The sequence below is a fragment of the Ahaetulla prasina genome, chromosome 1 (assembly GCF_028640845.1).
Source record: "Ahaetulla prasina isolate Xishuangbanna chromosome 1, ASM2864084v1, whole genome shotgun sequence".
Classification (NCBI taxonomy): Eukaryota; Metazoa; Chordata; class Lepidosauria; order Squamata; family Colubridae; genus Ahaetulla; species Ahaetulla prasina.
The window spans coordinates 260,307,847-260,335,430 of record NC_080539.1 but is presented as its reverse complement, the minus strand read 5'-3'; the positions used below and the strand labels follow the sequence as shown (position 1 = coordinate 260,335,430).

At 36.0% G+C, this 27,584-nt stretch overlaps 1 protein-coding gene across 1 annotated transcript in view; it reads right to left on the bottom strand.

Moving 5' to 3' along the window:
* Window positions 1-220: 220 nt before the first annotated feature.
* The window catches only part of CHKA (choline kinase alpha), a 34,986-nt gene continuing 7,622 nt past the window's right edge, over window positions 221-27,584 (bottom strand). Inside the window, exons 2-12 of the mRNA XM_058156662.1 lie at window positions 26,555-26,666; window positions 16,280-16,333; window positions 11,987-12,100; window positions 11,199-11,332; window positions 9,790-9,894; window positions 8,266-8,324; window positions 7,246-7,333; window positions 4,466-4,574; window positions 3,725-3,831; window positions 2,127-2,208; window positions 221-1,385 (exon numbers count right to left, since the gene is read on the bottom strand). Of these exons, the coding sequence (XP_058012645.1) occupies window positions 1,326-1,385; window positions 2,127-2,208; window positions 3,725-3,831; window positions 4,466-4,574; window positions 7,246-7,333; window positions 8,266-8,324; window positions 9,790-9,894; window positions 11,199-11,332; window positions 11,987-12,100; window positions 16,280-16,333; window positions 26,555-26,666 (1,024 nt within the window). The 3' untranslated portion in view covers window positions 221-1,325. The remainder of the gene's footprint in view (window positions 1,386-2,126; window positions 2,209-3,724; window positions 3,832-4,465; window positions 4,575-7,245; window positions 7,334-8,265; window positions 8,325-9,789; window positions 9,895-11,198; window positions 11,333-11,986; window positions 12,101-16,279; window positions 16,334-26,554; window positions 26,667-27,584) is intronic.

Genomic DNA, 27,584 nt, shown 5'->3' with positions numbered 1-27,584 from the left:
GGGGGGATCTTTCATTGGGGCCGTTACTTGGAACCCTGACACTGTGGTTATCTGTAATGAACTGCAAATATGTTCCTGGCATTTGTGTGTTAACATTGCATACATACTGGCATTCTTTCTATGCCACCGAAGTACAAGTACAAGTCAAGCACATTGCTACAGGGGAAATAGAATTCAAGACTTAATGTGGACAAAGTAATTATCAAATATTACAAGAAGACGACTTTAAAAAGTTTATTTGCCCAATACAAGTTAAGCAGAAAGCACACCAAATAATAGTTAGGAGATACATTTTCTAGATACCCTCACAAAACTTATACTTATTGGAGTTTTCACATACATAGTTCAATGTATTCTTTGCACAAGAAACATCCACTTAACCGTTGGAAAGGTGGCAGGGTTTTAAACAAGGAGCAGTGTGCCCCCAACAAGGCACCAGCCTGCCACTACTGCCCAAGCTTTCCTCAGCTCCTCCCTGTTTTTCGTTTGCCCCTACTTTTCTCCTTTTAGCAAGAAGCAGCTGCTAGAGGAATTCAAGGCACTCATCCCATTTCTATCAGCCTGGGGAACTTCTTAGAGAAGAACAATGCAATGCAACATGACTGTTACTGAATGTTTAGCATATCCCGGATTGAAACTGTGAAATAAGCTAACAGGAAACAGCAAGACTTGCATGCTCCAGTTTGAGACGTATCTGTTTTGCCTTGTTCTACCAACATACCAGAAAATGAAAGCTATTGCATGAAAAGAGAAGCCGGGTTGTAGAAGCTCTTTTAAGTTCTTTCAGCCCAGTATGGATTAGTGTTAGTTTACCAGTCTTTTTCTGAACTGATTGACATACATCTGTCACATAACAATGATCTTTGCTCAAACAGGTTTTAGCAAAGATTCACAGTGTAATCATTTCCCCTTAACAAAAAGGGAAAGAGAGAGAGAATTGGAACTTCCCCCTTAACTGGTAGCTTATATAATGCATTGTCAATAAAATATGTTAGTTAAAAAAATAGATACCCACAGTTAACACTTCTTGCTTTTGAAATAAGGGATGGTTCACATTAACACTCAAGGTTTCCCTCATAATACCTTCTAGATTTAAAACATTTGATATTGCACTGTTATATTATCCATCAGCTATCAATTTGCATTCCAGAGACTTATGAAACTGTAAAAAAGTAAACAGCCATTTTGTGCAGTCTTCAGCATTGCATCCGAGTAGTTGGAATTTGCAAAACCTTCATTACAACTACAGTAGCCTAAGCACAGTGGAATTTCTGCCCAGCTGCCTTCCTTATACAGTACAGTACTGATTGTCCAATCTTCAACTTTCACACTTTGAGTTTCCTCTTCTGCTCAAAGTAGGCATCAAATCTGGAGAGTGCATAGTCCTAAGTGGGGGGAAAACACTACAGTTGAAAAGACTGAAGCTCCTACAATGTGTCCCAATTTCAGGAAACAAGCATTATACTAGAATTTCATGCAAATCTATTTGTATGACAGCACTTGGTTCTCTTTTACAAATAAGTGTGAGCATTCTAAGTGATGCTAAGAAATCACTTAGCATCACTTAGGATGGGAATGCAATACTTTTCCAGCTATCAATTCTTATTTAATTATCCTTGCTGCAACCTGCATTTAAAATTGAATTTATGTGCCCAGTGTAAGTATAAACTAGTTTTTGAAAATAAGTTAAAAGGACAAGCTAAGAACAATCAAAATGATACCGTTAACTGACATTTAATATAGTTTCATTAAAGCAGTCAAAGCCAAGTTGCTGGTGATAGCAAGCACCATGGTTTTTTAATGACAAGGTGACTGTTCATTAAATGTTTGATGAGACAAACGCTTACTCACAATTGTTAATAACTGTTTTTCAGTTAAATTAAATGCTGACAACATAGGGCTTTGGAGGCGATTTAGATCAGTCTGAGACAAGTAGGGAGCCTGGACTCTTCAGATGTTACAAAACTAATTCCTAGCATTCCTCATCATTGGTCATGCTGAAGGGCCTTAGAAGTGCTGCAAAACCTACAAAGCTCCAATTTCTCAACTCTTTCTTACACAGGCATAAGTACTTGGCTGTGAAGGACACAGATGCTTAAAAATGTGAGACTTTTTAAAAGGCATACCATGTATCCAAACTCAATAGATGATATCTTTGCCTGTATAATGGACCATAGACCCCAGAAGATATGAGATGCAAGAGCAAACCTGTCAAAGAAAAACATAATTAAATACTGTCACAGTATGTTTTGATACCAAACACAAAACCATCCTTGCTTATCTTGACTAGAATATAAAAGGGAGATGGACAATACAAGTCCTCCAATTGAACTCATTACCTCTCCTGGTGTGGGATGATACATGATGTGGGATGGTGGAAGCCCCCATACAGGGAGGACTATGTGTTCTCTTCTCTAACCTAAAATGTATAATAGAAACAGGCTGCTCATGTTCTGCAAAGCGAAAGAAGGTGGTTTCCTTCCAATAGATCTCTGGGCATGAACAGCTTTACAGAGAAGATAATTCTCAGGTATCCTGGACTCTTAATAATTTGAAAGGCTATTTAATGAGGTCTCTAAATTTACATAGTGAAATTTATAAGAGTGGGTGTTATCAGCCACAAGCACCCATATAATTTATCTGAGAGATTGTGTCTTCCTATTTATTCATTCATGAAATGTATTTGCTGCCTATCTCATGTCAAATGACTCTGGGTGGCTTAAAACATAAAAATATTAAGAAACATTAAAATAATCAAGTATAAGATAACAAAGCAGAGACAATTCTGTTTTCCCCCTTTTATATCCTTCCAAATACCCCAGTTAAAAACCTTCTGTTTCTTTGGGGGGTTATTTATTTATTTATTTCCACTTTTATCATTTTATAAATAACTCAAGGTGGCAAATATTTCAAACACAACTTCCTACTCCTATTTTTCCCACAATCACCACCCTGTCAGGTGATTTGGGCTAAGAGAGAAGGTGACTGGCTCAAAGTCTGGTGACTGGTCCTCACCTTTGAGGACCCAGATTGTTGGGGGCAATAAAAGTTGACTTTGTATATAATATACAAATGGATGAAGACTATTGCTTAACACTGTGTAAGCCGCCCTGAGTCTTCGGAGAAGGGCCAGATATAAATTCAAATTTAAAAAAAAAAGTAAGTATGCAGAGTTTCAAATAAAGCATTCAACTGATGTTCCATGCGTTGTTTTTTTTTAAAAATTTCTAAAAAAGGCTATCAAGCCTAGGTAGGCAACAAAGGTACTCTTGGAAATAAAAATAATACTGCAGGATGGAATTTTGATTTTTAGCTCATTCACTTTCCATTTAGTTTTTAATCAGAGTAAAATAAGTAGTGGAGGCACCTTGATTAACATCAAGGAGATATCCAAGGAACCAGATCACATATCCTCAACTAGCAAGTATTAAATGTGTCTTCAATTGTGAAAGCTTTTTCTGTCTTGTTTCTATGATCCTACTTGCTTATTTGCAAGCTTACTGATCAAACCAATTTTTTTCTCAGAGCAGGTAGTAAATGAAATCATCCAGCTTAGAAAAATAATTACAACCTAAATAATCAGCAACCATATCTGTAAGTACTAATTCAGATTAGATACCAAAGTAAACACTGAAGAATGTCATATATAATCTACATATATTAACTGAAAACCATTTTTTTCTGAACAGGATTGCATATAATTTTGAATGAAGAGAGAGGCTACCTGTTTATTTCAACCAACATTTCTTCTTCTATTTTGGACTTATCTTCATGGCTCAGATTTTCAAATCCACTTTGAGATGCAGCTAGATAACTGGTTATGAAATGGAGCTAAAAGCAGAAAAGAGTTGTCAGAATAGCAATGGATTTGCTTAATACCAAGTTAACATAATTAGAACTTCAGTTCAAATCAAAGCACTTAAAAAAAGAGCAACAGTATTCATTTTCATTCTAGATCTAATAATTTGTATTCCAATTCATTCAACATTTGCTTAACAATTATTAGTGATGGGAAAACCGTGCCTCCCTCCAATATATTACTGAACTTTAACACCTAGTATCTCTCACTAAATGGATGAATTAAATGAAATTATGAAAATGTGTTCTAGGTATACTTTATTATTAAGAAAACTAATTTTCCTACTACTAGGGTCATAGGATGAAAATACGGAAGTCACCCATTATAGACAGTTACCACAGAATTGGGGATCTGTAATCTTCTAGATGATACTTGAGCTATCATTCTATAGCCAGTATAACCAATGGTGAAGGATTCTGAGAATTTTAGTTCAGTAATTTGATTTGTGGACGACAATAGTTCTCATTGCTATGTGATTAAGAAATTCAATTTGTCAAGATTTAACCTGAGAATGCAGATTAAAGCTGAGTACGTACGATTTAGAAATGAAGTTCAATTTGAAAGTAAAAGATATTATAACTTAAAACAGTTATTTTTACTGCTTACCTGTTGCTTCTTTGTGGGATAGTTCATGAAGTTCGCTTTGAAGAATGGATATTTTTCATGCACATAGTCGTACATCCATTCACAGAAATGATTAGCAATATCAAACCCTCTAGAAAGAAAACATTATCGATATGTAAGAAATACATTCAGCTCCAAAATTTATATTCTTAAGAATCTGGGAATTATATAAAGAGCTGCGTTGGATGAAACTTAAGTTCTATCTTGTTAGGTTTTTAATTGGTGGTAGATGGATGGCCTACATATAGCATCCATCTGTTTGTGACATTACAAAACAATGTGAATTACTGTGATCAGATGAGCTTTCTCTCTCAAATTATTTGATGGGGCAAGGAGATCCTCTTACATTTGTTGACAAAGTTGAGAAGATACTTTAGAAATAAGTGGGAATGGCACTACTAAGCAAACTAATTATTGAGAAAGATGAATAGAAAGACTTGCTATTATTTGCTATTTATCTTATAAAGTAGCTTTACCTTAAAATTTGTTACAAACGGGTGGGCTGCTGGGGGTTCGGGAGAACCTTTAGCTAAGATTCTGTGCGGTTTGGAGAACCCCCAAATCATACTCCTGGCCGGTCCTGCCTACCCACACCCGCCCCTCCCAGGAGTCCCCACATGGCCCGTTTTGGATGCAGGTAAGTGCAGGGCGTGCGCGAAGGTTCAAGTAGTGGGGAAACCGGGCCTACTGGAAGTTCAGGAAGGCCGCTCCAGAGCCTAGGGAGGAAAGCCTCCGGAGTCCGGGGAGGGCAAACCCCACCTCCCCCGCTGTGGTGCAGGAGGCCTACTAGGCCATGCTCACCATGGCCACATCCACCCAGCAACCGGGCAGAGAACTCCTTGCTAAAATTTTGAAGCCCACCCTGGTTACAAACGTTTGGAATAGATTTTATATGTAAATTTTATTAAGCTAGTTTTAGCATAAATTATTACTCCGATTTTTTTTTACCTATAATTGTAACTGCTGTATTCAAAGTCAATAAGCATCAGCTTTTGTTTTTCAGAATCTTCTCTGCCATCAAGAAGCAAGATATTTCCTGGGGATATGGAGAAGCAAGAGGTATAAAATGATTTATGCAAGCTTTCTGAGGGAATTTCCGATTATATTGGAAACGGCTCCATAGCTTACATGACAGCTCAACTACCCTGATTCTTTAACATTAAAGCTACAAATGTTCCATTAGCAAAATGTATGTATATAGAATGTGTACATGGAGATGGTGGGAAACACATAAAGGCAGGGGAGGCAGCCACTTTGGATAGGGTTACTTTACATGGGCTATAAAAATCCACACAGCACTAAATGGCAGGAAAGATACAATAAAAGCAATTCTAATTCTTCACTGCCGTTTTTTGATAACCACAGTTTCCCCATTTTCTCTGCCCACCCTTAACTGCTGCACCTTGGGTGAGGATAAAGTTTTGTCTCTCTCAGGCTGCATCTGAGAGATCTGTTTTGAAGCAAAGAGGACTCATGCCCTGTGCAGATATCTTGGGCAGGTGCACTCAACTGGAGTCCATCTCAAGAATAAGAGTGCCATTAGTAAATACAGTGTGTATTATTTAAATGATGGTAGAAATAATGTATTCATTAGGGCATGGCTGGAGTAAGGCCTAAACACTCCTGCAATCTTAATGACTCTAATCAAAATGAAGTCCAAGTTATTTTCACACACCAAAGCTCGTTTCTATAGTTCCTTAACTTTTAAAATTTTCATCCTAAGAATGGATTTCTATTTTAGGAACTGACTACAAATAAACCAGATTTTAATCTTCTCCTAATCCTGTTATACAACATTGCAAGAATATTTCTTTGTAGTCACTTCCATGAGGTAAACAGAACATGTTCACCAAATAGAACATGTCCTAAATTTAATCAGATGTCTAGATATGAACATTTGCTTTGCTATAAACTTAAGTTATTAAGACAATCACAACTGTAAAACATGCAAAGACAATGTTATTGTACCTTCTTGGCAGTCATTATGACAAAACACAACTGGAGATGGAGTAGCTTCAAGTAAAGATCTAAGGGAAAAAAATCCAAATCATTTTTTTTTACTTAAGGACATAAATACAGGAAGACAACAGTACTTTCTACATCTCATCAGATGAGCTTTCTCTCTCAAATTATTTGATGGGGCAAGGAGATCCTCTTACATTTGTTGACAAAGTTGAGAAGATACTTTAGAAATAAGTGGGAATGGCACTACTAAGCAAACTAATTATTGAGAAAGATGAATAGAAAGACTTGCTATTATTTGCTATTTATCTTATAAAGTAGCTTTACCTTAAAATTTGTTACAAACGGGTGGGCTGCTGGGGGTTCGGGAGAACCTTTAGCTAAGATTCTGTGCGGTTTGGAGAACCCCCAAATCATACTCCTGGCCGGTCCTGCCTACCCACACCCGCCTCTCCCAGGAGTCCCCACATGGCCCGTTTTGGATGCAGGTAAGTGCAGGGCGTGCGCGAAGGTTCAAATAGTGGGGAAAACGGGCCTACTGGAAGTTCAGGAAGGCCGCTCCAGAGCCTAGGGAGGAAAGCCTCCGGAGTCCGGGGAGGGCAAACCCCACCTCCCCCGCTGTGGTGCAGGAGGCCTACTAGGCCATGCTCACCATGGCCACATCCACCCAGCAACCCGGGCAGAGAACTCCTTGCTAAAATTTTGAAGCCCACCCTGGTTACAAACGTTTGGAATAGATTTTATATGTAAATTTTATTAAGCTAGTTTTAGCATAAATTATTACTCCGATTTTTTTTTACCTATAATTGTAACTGCTGTATTCAAAGTCAATAAGCATCAGCTTTTGTTTTTCAGAATCTTCTCTGCCATCAAGAAGCAAGATATTTCCTGGGGATATGGAGAAGCAAGAGGTATAAAATGATTTATGCAAGCTTTCTGAGGGAATTTCCGATTATATTGGAAACGGCTCCATAGCTTACATGACAGCTCAACTACCCTGATTCTTTAACATTAAAGCTATAAATGTTCCATTAGCAAAATGTATGTATATAGAATGTGTACATGGAGATGGTGGGAAACACATAAAGGCAGGGGAGGCAGCCACTTTGGATAGGGTTACTTTACATGGGCTATAAAAATCCACACAGCACTAAATGGCAGGAAAGATACAATAAAAGCAATTCTAATTCTTCACTGCCGTTTTTTGATAACCACAGTTTCCCCATTTTCTCTGCCCACCCTTAACTGCTGCACCTTGGGTGAGGATAAAGTTTTGTCTCTCTCAGGCTGCATCTGAGAGATCTGTTTTGAAGCAAAGAGGACTCATGCCCTGTGCAGATATCTTGGGCAGGTGCACTCAACTGGAGTCCATCTCAAGAATAAGAGTGCCATTAGTAAATACAGTGTGTATTATTTAAATGATGGTAGAAATAATGTATTCATTAGGGCATGGCTGGAGTAAGGCCTAAACACTCCTGCAATCTTAATGACTCTAATCAAAATGAAGTCCAAGTTATTTTCACACACCAAAGCTCGTTTCTATAGTTCCTTAACTTTTAAAATTTTCATCCTAAGAATGGATTTCTATTTTAGGAACTGGCTACAAATAAACCAGATTTTAATCTTCTCCTAATCCTGTTATACAACATTGCAAGAATATTTCTTTGTAGTCACTTCCATGAGGTAAACAGAACATGTTCACCAAATAGAACATGTCCTAAATTTAATCAGATGTCTAGATATGAACATTTGCTTTGCTATAAACTTAAGTTATTAAGACAATCACAACTGTAAAACATGCAAAGACAATGTTATTGTACCTTCTTGGCAGTCATTATGACAAAACACAACTGGAGATGGAGTAGCTTCAAGTAAAGATCTAAGGGGAAAAAATCCAAATCATTTTTTTTTACTTAAGGACATAAATACAGGAAGACAACAGTACTTTCTACATCTCATCACCTGAATATGTTTCTACCAACTGTCTTCTCCTATACAACCCTAATCAAGAAAACTGTTTTTGAATGAAGATATTTCCTTCCTACTTTGTTTTCTCAAAGTACAAAACAACAGCTTTATGTACTGCATTCTTAAAAACCTGCTGGCTTCACTCTCCCTCTTCCCATGATGGCACAATACTTCTAAGGCAATGAGAGCCATTTGGAGGTCTTGGAGAGTCAATTATTCCCTCCCTTTCTTCAAACCAACAGTTGAACAAATATTCTGAGAGAATCTTAGGACACCACTTGCCATAATTTAACTGTAAACATGACCCTAGATCTGCTCCCTGCAAGCCATACCTTCCCCCTTGTGCTTCATGGTCTGATGGCTACATTATGCATAACTAGCACAATGACTTCTAATTAGAACAAGCAAAAGAGGTATGTTGAAATATGATTTGTAGATGCACCATTTAGGGAATGAGGTCGAAAGAGCTATGTTCACAGTTGAACAACATTTGCTGACATTTCATGTCTTGCAAATGTATAATGGGGAGAGGAAAGAATTTACTTTCAATTTATTTTAATAGGCCGCCATGGAACTTGCTTGGCTCTCTCCATATTAATGGGATATGTCACTGAAACGGTACACTGGATTTGCAGTGGAAGTCCTTTCTCTGCAGCTCAGACAGGGCATTCTACAGTATAGGATTTCTCCCTCTCCAGAGGTAGGCTTAGAAGATTCTGATGGTGCTTTCCATGGGAGAAGATAGCCCCATCTCCAGTTTTAGAATGATGAGCCAAAGACACATCAAAGGAAGCACACTTGAGAAAATTAGGATACTGGCGATTGGTGTCCTTTGGAGCAGGTGTCCATGCCCCACTCACCAGTATCACCTGAAGCCAACTGCCTCTTTAACAGATAACCACATGACAAAAGGAAAATATTAAGGAGATACTACTCTTGAATTCAATAGTCTATTTCCTCAGAATCACATTTGTGTGAGGTGGAGTAATATAAAAAGAAAAGTAGGAGTTTAGCTGAGATCAAAGAAGCCCCTAAAGGAATCAACAAGCACATTTAAAGTTCAGAACAAGGCAGGACCAGATTTTGTGTTGGAATGATCTCCTCCCACAGGAAAGACTATCGTAATCTTGTAGCCCTGCCTCTACAACAAATGAAAAGAAAATATTCCATTGTGGAATGCAGTGTCTAGACAATGAGAAAACACTGGTACAAATAGCTACAATGCAACTATATTCTTAGACAGCTAGATATAGACGTACTAAACATAGAGACATTAAAAAGTAAGTCATAAAAGGTTTACCTGTTACAACATAGTAATTAAATCAATTACACAGCAAAATTATGAACTAACAAACTATTAAGAATTAGAATGATACCTTAAGTTTTTCATTTCTTGGGGCAAGTTGTAGCTGAGAATCTTGTTCAGTTTTCTCACACGTGACTCTCTGGTAAACTTGATTCTCATGACTTGGTTCAAGTACCTGTATGAAGATTTTATTATATAGTTAGCATTCTAGGCAAACATGTATAACCCTTTGCCCACAATCATATTCTGAAAGAAAAATGTACCATATTTTTTGGAGTATAAGATACACTCCCCCACACACACAAGAGGGTGAAAATTTGGGTGTATCTTATACACCAAATGCAGCCCCGCCCATCTGCTGGCCCCCACCCTTTGGCCCCTGCCTCCCAGCAATTTACTTCCTTGCAGCAAGCAGCCATCAGCCCGTTTCAGTTTCAGCACAGCCTGATTAGCACAAGCAGTTGATTGTCAGTTGGATCGGCCTCCCAACCCTCAGCTGTTTCAGGACCATTGTCTATTGCCATGCAGGCCCCTGCTGCTTGCTACATGGAGGCAAACTGCTGGGAGGCAGATTTTTTTTTCTTGTGCTAATCAGGCTGTGCTGAAAATGAAAATGAAACTAAAGCAGGCTGTTTCCTGTTTGCTGCAATGAGGCAAATTGCTGGGAGGCAGAGGCAGATTTTTTCTTCTTGGTTTCCTCCCCAAAAAAGGTAGGTGCATCTTATACTCTGGAGTCTTATACTCCTAAAAATACAGTAATTAAACATTTTTAAGACATTTGTGTGCCTCAAATTAGATAAACTTTCTCACAAAATGAAAAATGCTATTTTCATTCAACCCAAAGCAAAGGCACCATGTCCCACATGTTCTAACAAAGTGCTCTGATCAACCAGTAGAAACAATTTTGTTCTTCACAATTTTGCCCATTTTCCATCCCCATCTTTTTGACATCTCTCAGCGATATATCGCACTGGGTTGCGTCCTGTTCTCCCAATCCTCTCAGATCTACCATATCCCAGTGTAGCATATCTTACTAGCCTTCCTTCTTCTTCATCACTAGGCTTGTTTTCATGCATTATCTTGCAGTCCTGCCTTTTCCCTTCCTCTCATCCACTGCTGATGTCCTTGGCTTTTTTCTACCCTTAGACTCCCTACAAACCTTTCTGCATGGAACAACTGTGTTTTGATCCATAACTGAAACAAAGCAGTGCTGTTTTGTCTGGATCTAGACAAGACATGCTTCAGTTCTGGCACTGGACCACTTGAAACCATCTGTTCCACGAAAAACCATTCTGCATATCCTTCCTGGATCCAGCTTAATTACTCTGTATGTAGAGTAGTTCTACTTTTAAGATGCTTAACGGTCATATTAAAATAAAATATGTACACCGCCCTAAGTCCTTCGGGAGAAGGGCGGTATAAAAATCGAAATAAATAAATAAAAAAAATAAATAAAAAGACAACACTTCTATTGCTTACTTCTCCATGGTTCCAAAGAGCCACTTAGGTTCTTTATTAAATGGCATTTTCATCCCATGAAATTTAGCCATTTTTTCAGCTATTTCTGCTGATATATCTGGCACACTTAGTTCCTCGGTATCCAACTTTCTGCTCTGAAATATATACAGCAAAAAGGACATAAAACATTAGGAATAAAGAATCCACCAGGTGAATTACAAATGTACAAATAAGGGAATTCAAATGAGGACCTAAAGTATTTTTATTTTTCAGTGCCGTAATTTACTCTAACAGTGACATTTTCTATTCTGCTACTATAAGGCAGAATACCCTATCACCATGATGGCGAACTTATGGCATGTGTGCCAGAGGTAGCATTCAGCACCCTCTCTGTGGGCACGAGAGCCATTGCCCCAGTTCAGCTGTGCTGCACATGCATGCATGCTTCCCACCGACCAGTTGGTCTTCGGATCTCTGCTGCGCATGCACAGGAGATGGGGCGCGTGGGGCTGTGTGTGCATGTGCAGGAGGGCCGGGCACATATTGCATTTTGGAGGTTCGGTGCTTTGAACACTCAGTCCGGAAATGGTTAGGCATCACTGCCTGATCATGTGTTTCATTAACTGAAAGTGGCAAAAAATTAATACAGAAAACCAGAGATCAAGTTTGCATTGTCTTTATATTGCCTAATCTAACATAAAACAAACCTATTACTAAGTCTTGGCAAATATATAACTTTTGTCTTTATTTGTGCTACACTGTCAAATTCAGTTTCAACTACCACCACACAGCTTATATCTGGTACATACAGGAATGAATTCCTCCAGACGGCCTTGTGGGAAGATTCCATAGAGTTTTGGTCCAAGAGCTCTCTCTGCAAGAATGGCAAACATAACACTTTCCAGAACAACAGCTTCTGCACCCTGCAAAAGAGGAGAAAACTAAAGCTGTACGAATATAATTAGCGTAAATCAAAACCTCAACATTTATACTGCAGAGTAAATACAAATTAAATTGCAGAATCATCATGTTGCAAAATAAATGTAATTTATGCCTAGTGTAAACTTCCAAAATGTTCAGAGAGACACTTATAGACCCCTTTACAATTATTGAAGTATTTCTTGTTGTTTTATTATCCTAAATATAGGAAAGGATAATTTAATTGTACTTAACCCAATTTCATATTAGTGGTTTTGGCTGTTCATTTACAACCTGGCTTTTTATAAATGAAGTGCAATGAAAATGAGAAAAAGTATCCTCTTCAAAATAGGACAAGTAGGGAAGGTGACACTTCCCTTAGAGAAGAGGTAGCAATACACCTATCTCATAGAGTTATGCTAACTAGATAGTTTTATATTTTTGGATTACAATTTCTATTAACCTTAACTAGCATGGGAATGATTGCAGTTATAATCCAAAACATATGGAAGGCTTCAGTTCTGAAAATTAGTCATGTAACATCCTGGACACTGGAATGCAACAAGGGCACTGAAGGAAAGCAAGATCAATGTGGACTCTGGTGAGAAACTCTCTTCTTTCCAGCAGTGTTAGGTATTGAATAAATATGTGCATTAGGATAACAATTCAGTCTTGAATTGTATTGAATTAGCATTACAACTATGTTGCTAACTTATCAACTATAGTGATTCACTTAATAACTTTGGCAAGAATGATCATAAAATAGGGCATAACTCACTTAACAACTGTCAAGGACAACTTGTATGTGAATTCTTAGGAACACATACACTAAACTTCTTGAATAACAAAAACCTTAAAACAATCATACTTAATATTGCTCATTATACATATAAATATAGTATCTTTTTTTGCTGGTATTTCCAGTAATGCTAAAAACTGAAGCCTTAATAAATATACTCTTTATGTTTTGCTAATTTGAGGAGGCATGTGAAAATGTTCGGATTTTAGCTTTCAAATCTAATTTTAAATAGAAATATTTCAGTAACATACTCTCCTTTCAATTAATTTGTTTTTATCTTAACAATGATTAATCACACATTTAAAAAAAAACTAAGGCTAAAGTACTAATGATTTACTCAGGGAGTTATTTGAAAGAGATTAGAGCACACCTTTTAGGGACTGCTGGATGAACTGTGTTAATTTTTAACTTTAAAGTTATTGGCCTAATTCAAACAGAGATTTCAAGGTTATTCTTTCCTTTTTAGTTAGCACTTGTTAGAAATCATCACTACTGTTGGATGTATTCAACCAAACAAGCTTATATGGAGCCTTAACATGGGTTGTGCCTATTAGCTCTTCTCCAGAAAGACACAGTAATTTATCATACGGTCCAAACGCAATGCATTCAAGGTACTTCTACATGAAACCTTTTGTGAAGGTTTGTTTACAGTTATGAGTTGTTCTGCTCAGACATGTCCATTCAGATAATGCTATAGGCTGATGCTTAGCTGTACATCTTGGAATGGGGATACCAGTGAGCACAAGCAGGTATTCTTCAGGCTAATTCATTCACATCAGACAATGTAGGAAAACAAGCAGATTACTTCGAAAAGAATCCCAGAAGCCAAAACTACTACCCCTAATTTTGTGTAACTGAAGAAAGAAAACAGAATAGTATTTCAAATGGAACAAAATCAGACAAAACAGACATGAAAGTAGTACTGCTATGACAGAAAATTTTCTGATTCTTTAAAACTATGTATCCTTTCATCGAAATAAACGGATTTGCTAATACAGGCTAAAAAAATTGTTTTATACAGCTAACTACTGTTGAGTGAATAGTTACAATGTTTATATTAAATTTTCAATAGAATTGTCATAGGATTCACCTTCTGACATGTACACCTGCCAACTAAAGATAAATGTGATTTATCTAATGAAAACTCCCTCCCTAGGAAGACACACTAGTCCCAATTAACTAGACAGGTCCACAGAAGTTCATCCATCTGTGTTTTATATCTATGCCCCTCCTGGTTGGTAAAGGCCTCCTGGAAGGTGACATATGGTTGGCTTCAATGGCTAATGCTGGGTTGTGTTGTTATCTGCTTTAAAAGAGGCAGTTATCCACACTGTCTTCAAGAAGCCATTACTGGACTGAGGAGATAGGCAGGTGGGGGTAGTTCAAGAGAAGGCAATCCCTTAAATTAATAAGGCTTGGGCTGGGAGAACCCATGGCTTGGATCAGGGTGGGTCCTCACCTAAGGACCCGTGGGATTTGGTTAACAGTAGCAACAGGAATTGCCAGGATTGCTATCACTAAATGAAGGAGTCACGTGACATCAAGCTGTAAGACCATAATCTCTTGGCAACAGATATTCGAGTCCCAATTACCATTAACTAATTTTGTTAAGGTTATGTCCAGTGTTGAGGTCCAGATGAAGAAGAATATGCTTCAGTTCAACCCTAGTAAAACTGAATAGATGAGCATGTTGAGACCTGCTGCCCCCAGCTCTGGAGACTTTCCATCCTTATCTCTGAATGCAGCAGCACTAGGCAAAGCTGATGAGCAATTTGAGAGCCCTCCTGGACTCACAGCTCCTGCTCAAATTGCTAATGGCAATTGTGGCTAAAGGGGTTTTTACACAGATTCATCTTGTACACAAATTTCCCCTACTGACCAGGAGGTCCTTCTCACAGTAGCTCCCAGTGAGCTGACCCATACCATTCAAGGTGCTGGGTGTCACTTATAAAGCCGTACAAGATACACAGCACAACCAGGATGTGCCTATCTCCAGCTGTTTCTGCTTGCCCACCAAGAACTAACAGATCCCTTCAATCAGAAAACTTGGAAATTGTGTGTTTTGCTGATGTAGCACTTGCCTTATGGAACTTGCCTTATGGATACCTTTGATCCTGGTGATCAAAGGTATCTCCAAGCTCTCTAATCCTTACATAAGACATTCAAAAACTGAATAATCCTTCAGATATTTGGGCCAAAGAGTTAAACCAATATTGTAGGTATATCTATCTCATTTATCGATTGAAAATAGAACAAGTTTTAAATCCTCAGGCATGTATTGTTATGAAGACTATTTTGGATCATTATTTTGAAATGTTCATTTTGTAAATTATGCTTTTGTTTTTAGAGTCATATTGTGAGATAGGCAATTGTATACATTGTACAAATAAATTAAATATTTCCTTTTAGCACACGAGTTTGTATACGTCTACATAATTAAGGCTTCCCATGAATTTGGAGAACACACTATCTTGAAGAGGTGGTGATCGTCTCTTCTATTTTCATACTTGATAGGATACAAACAGGAGCTCAGTACTAGATTGGAACTGTCACATCTCTTGTTTTTGCAACTAAATGCTTCACGAGTCAAAGTTTTCTTAATACTGCTGGATAAGGAAGCCTTTAGAGTGCCTGAAGGCATTTTGGCTCAATATACTTGCTTACATGAGCATCTGTCGTTTTCCCCATGACTGCTACAGCTGGTTTTTATTGACTACAGCCGGCTGGTGTTACTTTTGAAATACAGTTCAAGGTTACAGTTCTCTTCCCCCACACTTTTCTCCAAATAAAAGTCATTTAATGTGTGCAGTTAAAATCCCAGTCTAATACATACAATTTTATATATTCTGTATATACTACGTACATTATTTGCTTCATCTGGTTTGAGGCATTGATCCTCCCCAGCTGATATGAATATATTATCAATCTTAATTCTAGGATATCATCCTTATTTATTACTCCTGTCACATGTCAGAATCTTTCTCAACAGTTTGTTTTTTTCTCCAAAACATCTTTTCTGCCCTAGCTCCTGTTGCTACTAGTAAAGATAAAGAGTGGAGGTTTCGGAAGTACCATTTCTTTGATGTCTCAAATTGACTCACATCTTCTGGTTTAAGGGAATAATTTTTGGTTAAGTTTTGTATCAATTGAAAGCAGATTTTGTGACAAATTATTGAAGAGAAATATACCACAGATGAGTCTATGCCAAAGGAAGTTACTTTAGCTTTGTTACTCTTACAGAAGTACTTTTTAAAGCTCTTCCCACCTCCAACAGAGAAGGCATATTCGAACAGTTGTGGAGACAGGAAAAAAGACCAGCAGATAGCAATTACCCTGCATGTACTATACTAATCAGATATGGAAATTCAGCAAAGACAGTACTTACTTGTAAATCATTCTCTTTTTGAGCCTGTCCAGATCCTCCTTTATTACAGGACCTCTATGAATGAGAAAAGCCAACATTTCCAATGAGACATTGAAAACTAATATGAATCAATCTGCAGCCACCATAATAAGGAGAGCCAGGAAGACCAGCTATATTTAGAATGTATATTCAACAATTATCTTACAAAGTATCAGAGAATTTGATGGAACTCCTCTCATTTACATGAGGTATCACTTCAAATTATTCAAAAAGGATGTGCCATTGAACTCTACTGTGTAAATCTGCCTAGGATGACAGACAGACAAGACCATTATATACAATATGTAGTCATCTCCTTGTCAACCAAATATTCCAGGTACACAAGAATATCCTGATTTGGAATATAAATGAGGGTTCAGCACTAACTAGGTTTACTAACATATATAAAGCTAACATCACAGTATAAACCAATTATTACAGGAGCGACTACTAGATACAAAATCTAGCGGAAGCATTATCTAGTTGTATAGGTAAAGAAGGCACTCACTTATCCCAGTAATCATTTGTTGACAGATGTCTTTTACACTGTAAAGTAACAATATTTTAATACATTTTATATGTGATCACCAGTCATGTTTCAAGGCAATTTAAGCAAATCAAAGTAAAGATCAAGGAATTTCAGAGCTGGCGGACAGCAGGGTGTTTCTTAACATCTAGGTTTAAACATGTTCTAACGTTTTTGGTTTTGTATTAATGTCTGTTTCAATGGCACATGCTTTCATTGTAACTAGTTTTAAATTCCAGCAAAAATGTAAGCTTTGTAATCCATTAAGGCTTCCAAAGCTATGAAACACACAGGCCTGTTCCATTTCCCAGTTCCATTGAAAATATCATATATGGCATTTTATTGTAATTTCCAATGTTGTACTTCTAATAACACATATGTTTAAAATCAAACTACATTTAAAGGCTCCTACAAGCCTTTCATCAAAATTATTAAAAGGTGATAATGGAACTGAGCATAGTTTTTATTTTATATCATACTTCTACCAAGTAACAAATGAATAACCAATTCAAGAGTTGTGCTACAAAATTGCTCAATTGCTTCAATATGAAAACTTGTCTACAATAAAGTATTTCCATTAAAACACTATATTAGCAGATACTCATACATTTCTCTATAAAATTATATTTAATTAAAGCAGAGATTATTGTGAATATTCACAAAGGCAAGCTTAGAACTGCATATTAAATAGAAATGTTATGCAAACATTATGTCACTGCCACTAACTGACAATCACTGACTATCTACTTGTTGAATAACAATCAAAGTTATATATTAATCAAAGGTATTTCTGGCTTATTGCTCCTTTTCGATAGTACAATCCATCAGAAGCAAACTGGATTAGAGAGGCTTTCCTCAGAAAATTAACAGGTGTTTATTTTAACTTGCAGATAGTCATTGACAATTGGGACCAGATTTTCCATTACTAGGTAAGGTGATTGCTAAGTGAGTTTTGATCGATTTTACAATCTCTTTTGCCATGACCCTTAAGCAAATCACTGTATTTGTTAAATGAATAATTTGAATATGGTCCCCTATTGATATTGGTTGTCAGAAGCCAGCTGGGAAGGTAGCAAAATGAAGATCACACAACCCTGGGATGCTGCAACCGTTGTAAATATGCTCCAGTTGCTAAGCACCTGAATTTGGAACATGGGGAAGCTGCAACAGTCATAAATATGAGGACGGGTCGTAAGTCACTTTTTTGGTGTGATTGTAACATTTGTCTCTAAACAAATGATTGTAAGTCAAAGATTACCTCTACCTGGATATGGTAACAGGCTAGTATTTTTGTATTTGCCACTTTCAAATAAGCACATAATGAACCTAGCTGACATGATTTATTTATTTATTTATTCGTATTTGAGTTTTAATTTAAAGAAAAAAGGGGGAGGAATATAATATCCAAAAGTTTTCATTGAAAGAGAATTGCACAATAGTCTTGTATACTGTGAACTACAAAGAATGCCTAATACAGACATTCTAAAATCAATGGGACTTGCTTCTAAAAATGTAACATAGAATTAAGGTATTTCAAAATTGCTTCTTAGTATATTTGAAAAGATATGAAAATGAAAAACCATTAAGTAGAATAGTCCTACATCACTTTACGTTACAGCAGTCATATGCCTATATTATATTGATGGCCTGGGTTAATATAAAATTGATTTGTTGAAGATTTGCTTCAGGAATTCCTGAAACAAAAATAATCAGAAAGCCACATTGCAGTTTACATATTGTGTGCATAAAAGTAACCTATTTTCTGAACTTCCAAAAATTTTAAAAAGCATTACTGTACAGTTCATGAAAAAAAAACCTGTTACAAGATGCTTCTAATGGTCTGATGTACTAGTGCAAAGGCCAGAGATGTGTAATTACCTATGTAGTATAACCATATACCGTGATTCCTCAAAAATAAGACCCTGTCTTATATTTTTTTGAACCCTGAAATAAGCGCTTGGCCTTATTGCCATGCGCTCAAAAGCCCGATTGGGCTTATTATCAGGGGATGTCTTATTTTGGGGAAAACAGGGTATTTAGGAATAAATACTTTTTGCTTGGGAATATGAGCTGCTTAATAGATTTTCATGAAGTCAACCAATTTGCATGTGAACTTGCTAAAATGAATATATTGCTTGCTAACTACCATACAGCTAAAGGTAGTCCTTGACTTACAACCAAAATAGGAAATGACATTTCTGTTGGTAAATGAAACAGTTGTTAAGTGAGTCATGCCTGATTTTATGACTTTTTTTTGTCACGGATGTTAAGCAAATCACTGCAGTTAAGTGAATCACGTGTCATTAAGCAAATCCAGCTTCCTCCATTGACTTCGCTTGTTAGAAGTTAGCTGGGAAGGCTGCAAATGGAGATCACATGACCCTGGAATGTGATAACCCTCGTAAATATGCCAAATGCCAAGCAACTGAATGTTGATCATGTGATTGTGAGGATGCTGTGATGAGTGTGAGTACCAGTTATAAGTCACTATTTCAGTGCCATTGTGACTCTGAATGGTTACTAAATGAGTGATTGTAAGTCTATGATTACTTGTATTAGAAACCTTTGGTTTGACAAGTTTTGTAGCATCCAGTAAGTTTCCTTCAATCATTAGCGAAATAAGTTTAAGAACTTAAAACTTTTGGAATAAACAGCAAATGGGTGATTAGAACTCTGACTTCAGAAAAGTTACAGACTTAAGGGTCCAGATGGATTTGAAATAAAATTTTGAAATTAATTACTTCATAAGAATCCTTTCCATGAGAAAATGCGATTCTTTTGAATTCATAAAAAAAGATAGGATTGGAATTTGATGGGTGCAAACTAAAGGGAACAGAAGATACTAAAGATTACAATTAAAAGAGAAGAACATTTAAATTTGATTTACTATTGAAGAATGGAGCAAAATACTTGAACTGCACTGAAGAATGTTTGGGAACAATGGACACAGAAATGAATTTTAAGAGTCTTTGTCATTATAGACAAAAGATGTTATGGAATAGGAACAAGTTTCACTAGACAAGACTAAGATTGATCTGAAAGTGCATTTAAAAATGACACAATGCAAGAATGATATGGAAGAAGAGGCTATATTTGACATACAAATGAAAGCCACTGATGTCTTAATATTTAAAAGGGAATATACAAATACCAAACCAAAAAAGTGACTTGGATTTGGGACCTTTCCCATTGGATTTACAAAAGAACTGGTGTTAAAACTTTGAAGTATTTTATGAAAAGAAAGGGAAAAAATGAAACAAATCAAGTTTTATGATATCTTTTGAACGTATTAAAGATCAAGATTGTTAAAAATAAAAGGAAGGAATATAAAGTTAGTTTATTTGATCACGCTTAAATTAGGTATGTTGTCATCTCTGGTAACACTTAACGGATTCTTACTGACCAGGACAGAATAATGAAGTTTTAAGGATTTATTTATAGATAAGAGATGAGATACTGGAAGAAGAAATTATTTATTGTATTTTAAGAGAAGAGAAGGGTAAAGTCATTTCTTTATATATTTTTCTTTTTTAAGTATATTCTTATTTTTCTATTTTTTCTTTTCTGCACATTTTTTCTTTTCTTTCCTTGTAGTTTTTTCTTTTTAATTGTAATGTTTAATTACTATAAAAAATCAAGTTCTTCTTAGAAAATGAATATAGAAAAAACAGTTGTAATCCAGTGGCTTCCTCAGAAATTCAACCATATGCCTCTTTAAAAAGTGAGATAGAAAGCTCTGTAGAGACATGTCTGGTAGCTATCACTTACTGGTAAATAAGTACTTATATGGCATCATATCCTTCATGGTAGCCATTTTGTTGTGAGCACCTACACCAATCTCAAATTATAAGCATACATAATTCAGAGAAATTGCTCACTTCTTTATTAAAAACATTTAAAATCAGGTGGGAGGCATTAAAATACCGGTTTAATTATTGGTCAGCGTATTTATCTTGTAGAGCAGGGCTCTCTAATGTTAGCAACTTGAAGACTTGTGGACTTTAACTTCCAGAATTCCCTAGCGGGCATGGCTGGCTGAAGAATTCTGGGAGTTTAACTCCACAAGTCTTCAAGTTGCCAAGTTTGGAGATCTGTTGTAAAGCACTCAGAGAAACTCCACAAGATTTGGGTAGAGTTGCATTGAATATCTAAAGTGAATTTTTATATCTCACAGTTAGTATCTTATTCTGTGATCTTGATATAAACTGCATATGAGGAACTTCTGATGTTGGGACTTATTAGTAATATTGGTCTTTTTAAACCCCAAGAACATCCCTAATCCTTTTTACTTCTGATAAAGTTACCATTCTTTTAAGGGAGCAGAAAGACGGAATGGTACAATCCATTTACAGTTTCCATTTAACTGTGCAGATATTACAAAAATATCTATAAAAAGCTTTTTCATCATAGCCTCATACTCTGAGCCCAAAGGAAATGAAACCAGCAGAGAATGCTCCAACTTCAGAGATCTCATACTATACCGTGAATCGTGTCTGTCACCTGGAAACCAGAGTGCTCTAGGCACGATCGCATGGACAAGCCTGCAGCAGAGAACACATGCACATACAACTAAAATGGTACATTACCCTCAGATGACCCTTAACGCCACCCAACAAAACAAGTGTCCCCTTATCAGGAATTATAATTGCCAATAAATGGGCATTTGTAGTTATTCCTTGCTACCAGGTAATTCAAAGCAAAAATTTCAACAGTGAAGGAGCATTACAGTTACAGAATTCCACATATTTACTGCGTTACAAACCAATAAAAAGTAGGAAGTAGGTATGTAATACCAAGCAATTGCAGTCAATCTATATGTGATTAGTGAACGTTAAATAGTCTTAAATGCTTTCTATTTTATTAAAACTGAGACAGGCTGATAATAACAACAGAATTCTAATATCTGGCTGCTAAAATAGGGAGTGAGGCCCCCCCCCCATATTCTCTTTATTTGGCTAAAATGGGATTTCTGCCACAAGTAAACAATACACAATAACACAATTTGTACATTTTTTGCAGTAGTAAGGAGTATATCTATTTATTTCAATTGCTTTAATAACTGCCTTTCAGATGTATACACCAACCAATAATATTGTTCTTTCTAGTAATCTCAGACAAACTGACAAATTTTTACAACTTAGTTCCTAGCCTCATATTACACAGCATAGTGGCACAAAATAAAAGTTGGCTGAGGAATATCCCAAGTCTTTTCTGCATTTTCTTGTAGCCAACTTAAAGCAATATAATTGAACAATATGTATGCACTGACATTTGTGTCTTCCAGTATTTATGATAAGCAAACTGGACTACGTTGGGAAGTAAACAGCGGGGCACATTTTTTTAAAAAAAAAAAGTCATTTCAATTGGAATATGAAGGATTGGTAAGGTATCCTTCAATTAGCACTTTTCAAATTTGGAATAAAAGAGCTGAAGAGTTAAAGTTTGGTCCTGAGAAATTATATGAATCTGAAAATGGGAATAATTGTTTTCTGAATGCAGCTGTAATATAAACTTCACTTCTAACTAAAAAGTTAGAAATTCTTTTAAATTAAATACAAGGTGCCATTCTTAACTCTGCAGTCTTTATCCATAAAAATTACAGTTAAGAATCTAAATGAAAAAGTTGTGAATATGCATTATAAGGTTACCATCAGCTTCAGTTTTAGTTTTATTACTTTACTGATTTTTGAGATCAAAGTGTGACACTAGAAAAAAAATCAGTTTGCTTATGCATTAAAAATAGTTTAGAAAGAGACAAATGTTTATACTGAGACCCTCAATATAATCTGAAAGTTTTACCTTAGGACTGTCTCTGCTTACTTAAACCTTAGTGAACTGCACCAACAAAAACAGTCATTTCACTGCCACTATGGAAATAAAGGAAGTTAGATATCTTCAAAAAATCTTAAATACCAAGTAAAAAAAAATTAGGATAATACTCAAATGAGTAGCCACACCAGGACTGAATCCAAAGATTCTGAATTATTTTCTTCATAAAAAAGCAGAAAATATATTATAAAAATAGTTATTTGGGGGGGAAGCTTAAGCACAATCCAATCCAATTTATGATTCTGTAAGACTAAATATTCAGAGTACTATAATTACAGTATTTATGTCAAAATGCATGCTAATACATATTAAAGTTCTGAAAACTCCACTATATTTTCAAATGAAAATGAGCATATCACAACCCGGCACTAATTTGTATTTACTCTGCAGACAACTTTTTAAAAATATGTAATCTTATACACTGAATAATAATACACTAGGACTTAATGCATTTATAAATTAACATAAAATACTAAACAGTTATTTTGAATTGTAGTTCTAGCACCAGTACTTTAGGTCATAGCAATAAATCAGCAACAGCAAAGATCTAATTCTTTGGTTATTGCTTTGCAAGATTTCAACTCGGTACTTTTTAGTTTGCAGTACATAATCCAAGCTTCAAAACATATAACTATAATAAATTATGTTCAGGAGTACTCTCACTATACACTCAAGTGGCATTTAATATTGAATTTCAATATATTTGGAGTTCAGGAGTATTCTAGTTATAAGAAATTGAATACAGTACTATCATGAGTACTCTTTTAAGAACCAGATCAAGTTTGCACTAAGGATTCTTAATGGAAGGAAAGCTATATTACAGTACATTAATTTATCAAGCATGAAACACAATTTCTACATCTTCTGTCACTACTGAACAATGTTGTGATGGAATACATCTTTACAATCTTGGGACGATACACTACAAGAACTATTATTTCAATCAACAGTCAGATCTAATCTGTAAATCTATCCAAAGGCCTAGATATTTTAGGCATTATTATTGTCTTGCTGAACCATTCTAAACTATGAATATACATATGTTTAGAAAGTAAACAACAGTAATATTCAATTATGAATAATGTTAACCTTATAGATTTTTCTGTTAGTTAAATAACTGGAAATTTAGGATTGCAACAATATCTACAAATAAATAATTAACAAGCAATGGCTTCGGGCCAATTTCAAACCTAATTTCAGAGTATTAGAAATGTTAAAACTAGTAATAAATACTTCAACGAGCAGGGAATGGTTATTTGTAACATTTCTGCCTCTTTTTCCCACTGGATCAATTCTAGGCATCTCACTTAAAAGCAGTACTTGGGAACACATCCCTTGGCTTCATTGGAATTTACGTTAAATAATCAGAACATCTTTCTTGTGTAAATTCTGTGATATAGCACCACCTTTACACAAAAATGCAGCAGGACTCACTCTCATTGTTGGTGCAATGTCTACATAAGATGGAATTTCATGTGTTTAATAGGGGAGCCTTAAGAACATAAGCAGATTTTTAGCAATTTCAGGGTACTCCAGATTCACTCTATGGAGCCTCAATGAACTGAACTCCTCTTTGGGCTGTAAGACTCAGAATCAGAATCTAAACTTAGCATAAATTAAGTCACTGCTTAATTTATACATATTCTGATAACTGCTGGGATCAACTACAGGTAGTCCTTGTCTTACAACTACCTATTTGTTTAGTGGCCGTCAAAGCTCAAACAGCATTGAAAAAGTGACATGACCATTTTTCACAGTTATGACAATGCCCGGGGTGAAATGTAAAATTTGTTACTACAGGTTCTGTGGGCGTGGCTTGGGGGGTAATGTGACTGAGTGGGTGTGGCCAACTTTTTTTTTTTTAACGTTTAAAAGCATTTTTTCTACAACCTATTCGGCCGAAGAGGTTGTAAAAAATGCTTTTAAAAGCCTCTGATGATCAGGCAACTCAGCTGGGTTCGCTAGAGGAGCCTTTTAACCTCCTCGGCTGAAGAGGTTGTAGAAAAAATGCTTTTAAAAGGTTCTGACAATCCCAGCTGAGCCGTGCGATCATCAGAGGCTTTTTTTTTACTTTTAAAAGCATTTTTTTGGCTGAAGAAAAAATGCTTTTAAAAGTATAAAAAAAAAACCTCTGATGATCACGCGGCTCAGTTGGGCATGGGGGGGGGGCAGGGATTTTTGCTACCGGTTCTCCAAACCACCCGCCGCCATCGCTACCGGATCGGGTGATCTGATCCAAACCAGGAGAATTTCACCCCTGCCAATACTGTGCTCCCACAGTTATGTGATCCAAATGTGGGATCTTGGCAATTGGCATAGATTTACGATATGACAGTTGCACTTTCCCGGGTCATGTGATCAATTTTTGTAACTTTCCCAGCCAGCTTTTGACAAGCAATGGATAAAGCCAGATTCGCTTAATGACTGCATGATTAACTTAACTGCAATCATTTGCTGAGTAACTATGGCAAAAATATTGTAAAATGAGGCAAAACTCACTTAACAACTGCCTCGCTTAACTACAGAAATTTTGGGCTCAATTGTGTTTGTAATTTGAGGATTACCTATAAACCTATAAACTGTACATAATTTGTTAAACTTGTATTTTATATTGTCTCTAGAAGGTCAAAGGGATGTAAATAGATCTGCCTTCTTCCATTTTTCCCCAAAAGCAAGTCTGTGAGATATACAGAGAACAACTTTCTCAAAATTGCCCAGTGAGCTTTGAAACTGGTCACCTCAATCCTGGTCCAAAACCACTTACACTAGAGAGAGTCACCTATGAAAACGACCTGGAAACTGCAGCCAATTCAACTTCTAGCTGTTTGCCTACTAAGTGGAAATGTGTTACTGATAAATAATTGCACTAGCTTCTGTTCATTCTTATTTCTAGTTAAAAGTGTAAAGAATATATGCTCCAAGTGCCTGGTATAACCCCTGCTGCTGTATTTATTTGATGGTACCTTCAGAAACTTTTCCAGATGCCATAATCACCTGAGGTAGACATGACTAACAGCATTTCCATGGAGAAGTGGGGGGTGGGGTGGAGAGGAAGAGACTAACACCAATCCTGTTACCTTTTCAGTGCCAGGCATTTAAAAAAAAATCCAATATTTATTAAGTGTTTAAATCTAAATTTAACCTCTTAAAATGTTCATTAGCATATTTTCATATTCAAGCTATTTACATTTTTGATTGTATCTTAGATTTTTAAAATTACTTTTAGCTGGCACTAAATTCTTAGCATGAGAAATATAATTGTATTTTTATTATTTTTTGCCCGATGCCTGAAAGCATACTTAGTGGCTGACAAGCAAATCAATGAACAGTAAAGAAGAATAATCCTTATTATTCCAAAGGCCAATTCTTTCGATGAAGAGAATAGGGAGGCCATCTCCTGTGCGTTATCCAGAATATGCTTCCTTTTATTATTTCTAGACTAATCCATATCACTATATGATGGCTATAATATTAAAAGGAATTAATATTAACACCTGCAAGTAGAAACATGGGAAAGGAGAAACTTATATCAAAAGTAATGTTGCTTAAGCAACAATAAAGGCTTGGTATGGGTTTCCTGTAAAAGTCATTTTGGAAAAAGATGTGCAAGTCACTATTACTCAAGTCTAATGTTTCAGTTCAGAGCCAGGGATTTATAACCAATGTTGTTTCTCAATTCAGATCTGCATAATGATGAGCCAATAATAAGTGCTTAAAACAAGATTTCTACGTGTACTGTTGACAAAAACTAATAGATATTTTGCATTTCACACTTGAGATTTACATTAAAACCCATATATTTTAATGCAATAAATAAACCAACATAGGTGGAACAGCTGAAATGTATATTATTCATGTATACAATATGATATCATTTTCCCCATTGTTCTAACTATACTCACCATTTGCAGAATTGCACCATATAAGCGAAGAAGAACAGTGCGTGGTTCATCTGCAACAGTCTCTATAGTGTCAGGCAAAGAACACTGGAATAGCATGTTGCTAAGGCCTCCTCTACAAAAAGAAATCAATTTTTAATTTAGCACAGGAGAGTGTCAGTATTCAGGTAAGATTTGGACTATATGATTCTGAAAACAAGTGTGAAAAATGGACTCATACTTTGGATTCAAATCCAAATTTGCAGTGCTTAGATTTATGTAGCTTTCTGCATGAAGACCTTTTGGAGCAGAAAAAATCAAGTTCAATTAGTGGCCTCTATTTTGAATCCCAAATCATATTTCTTGCTTTTATTTAATTGTCTCTTCCAGTTTTCTTTTTTTGAGTATGGACAGATCAGTGCAGACACACACAAAGGGGAGAATTCCCATTTTGTTACTAAGTTTATCTCCATGACAGCCATTTATGCTTAGTCATACCCAAAACAGCCATTTTGTGATTATGCATGTGGCATCTTTATTTCAGAATATTAAATAAAATCATTGGCCTCACTTAAGTATATAAATTTAAACAACAGTCATATTCAGTTATCATTGCACAGATTGATTTGGTCTCATCATTATATTCCAATAAAAACACTTTTATATGAACATATACATTTAATTATGTACTATATTTACTGTGGTCCTGTTGTTCAAGCTTACATGTTAGAAAGACATTAACAGCAGCATAATGGCATTAGCATAATAATGTATTCTGTTGTATAGACTATTAAAAATAGATTTTATATTAAAGAACTGAACATGTTCACGATTTATCTTCCCATTTCTTAATATAGGAAATCCTCAAGTTACGACAATAATGGAGCCTGCCCATTGTAGTTGTACATCATGATGGGTGTAAATCGAATCACCCATGCAACTGATCTGAATTTACAACCTTTTTTATGGTGGTCATAAAGGAACTGACATGGTCTTTAATTGAACGCACTGGTCATTAAACAAACTAATACTATGGGCCAGTTTTGCTGAAAAC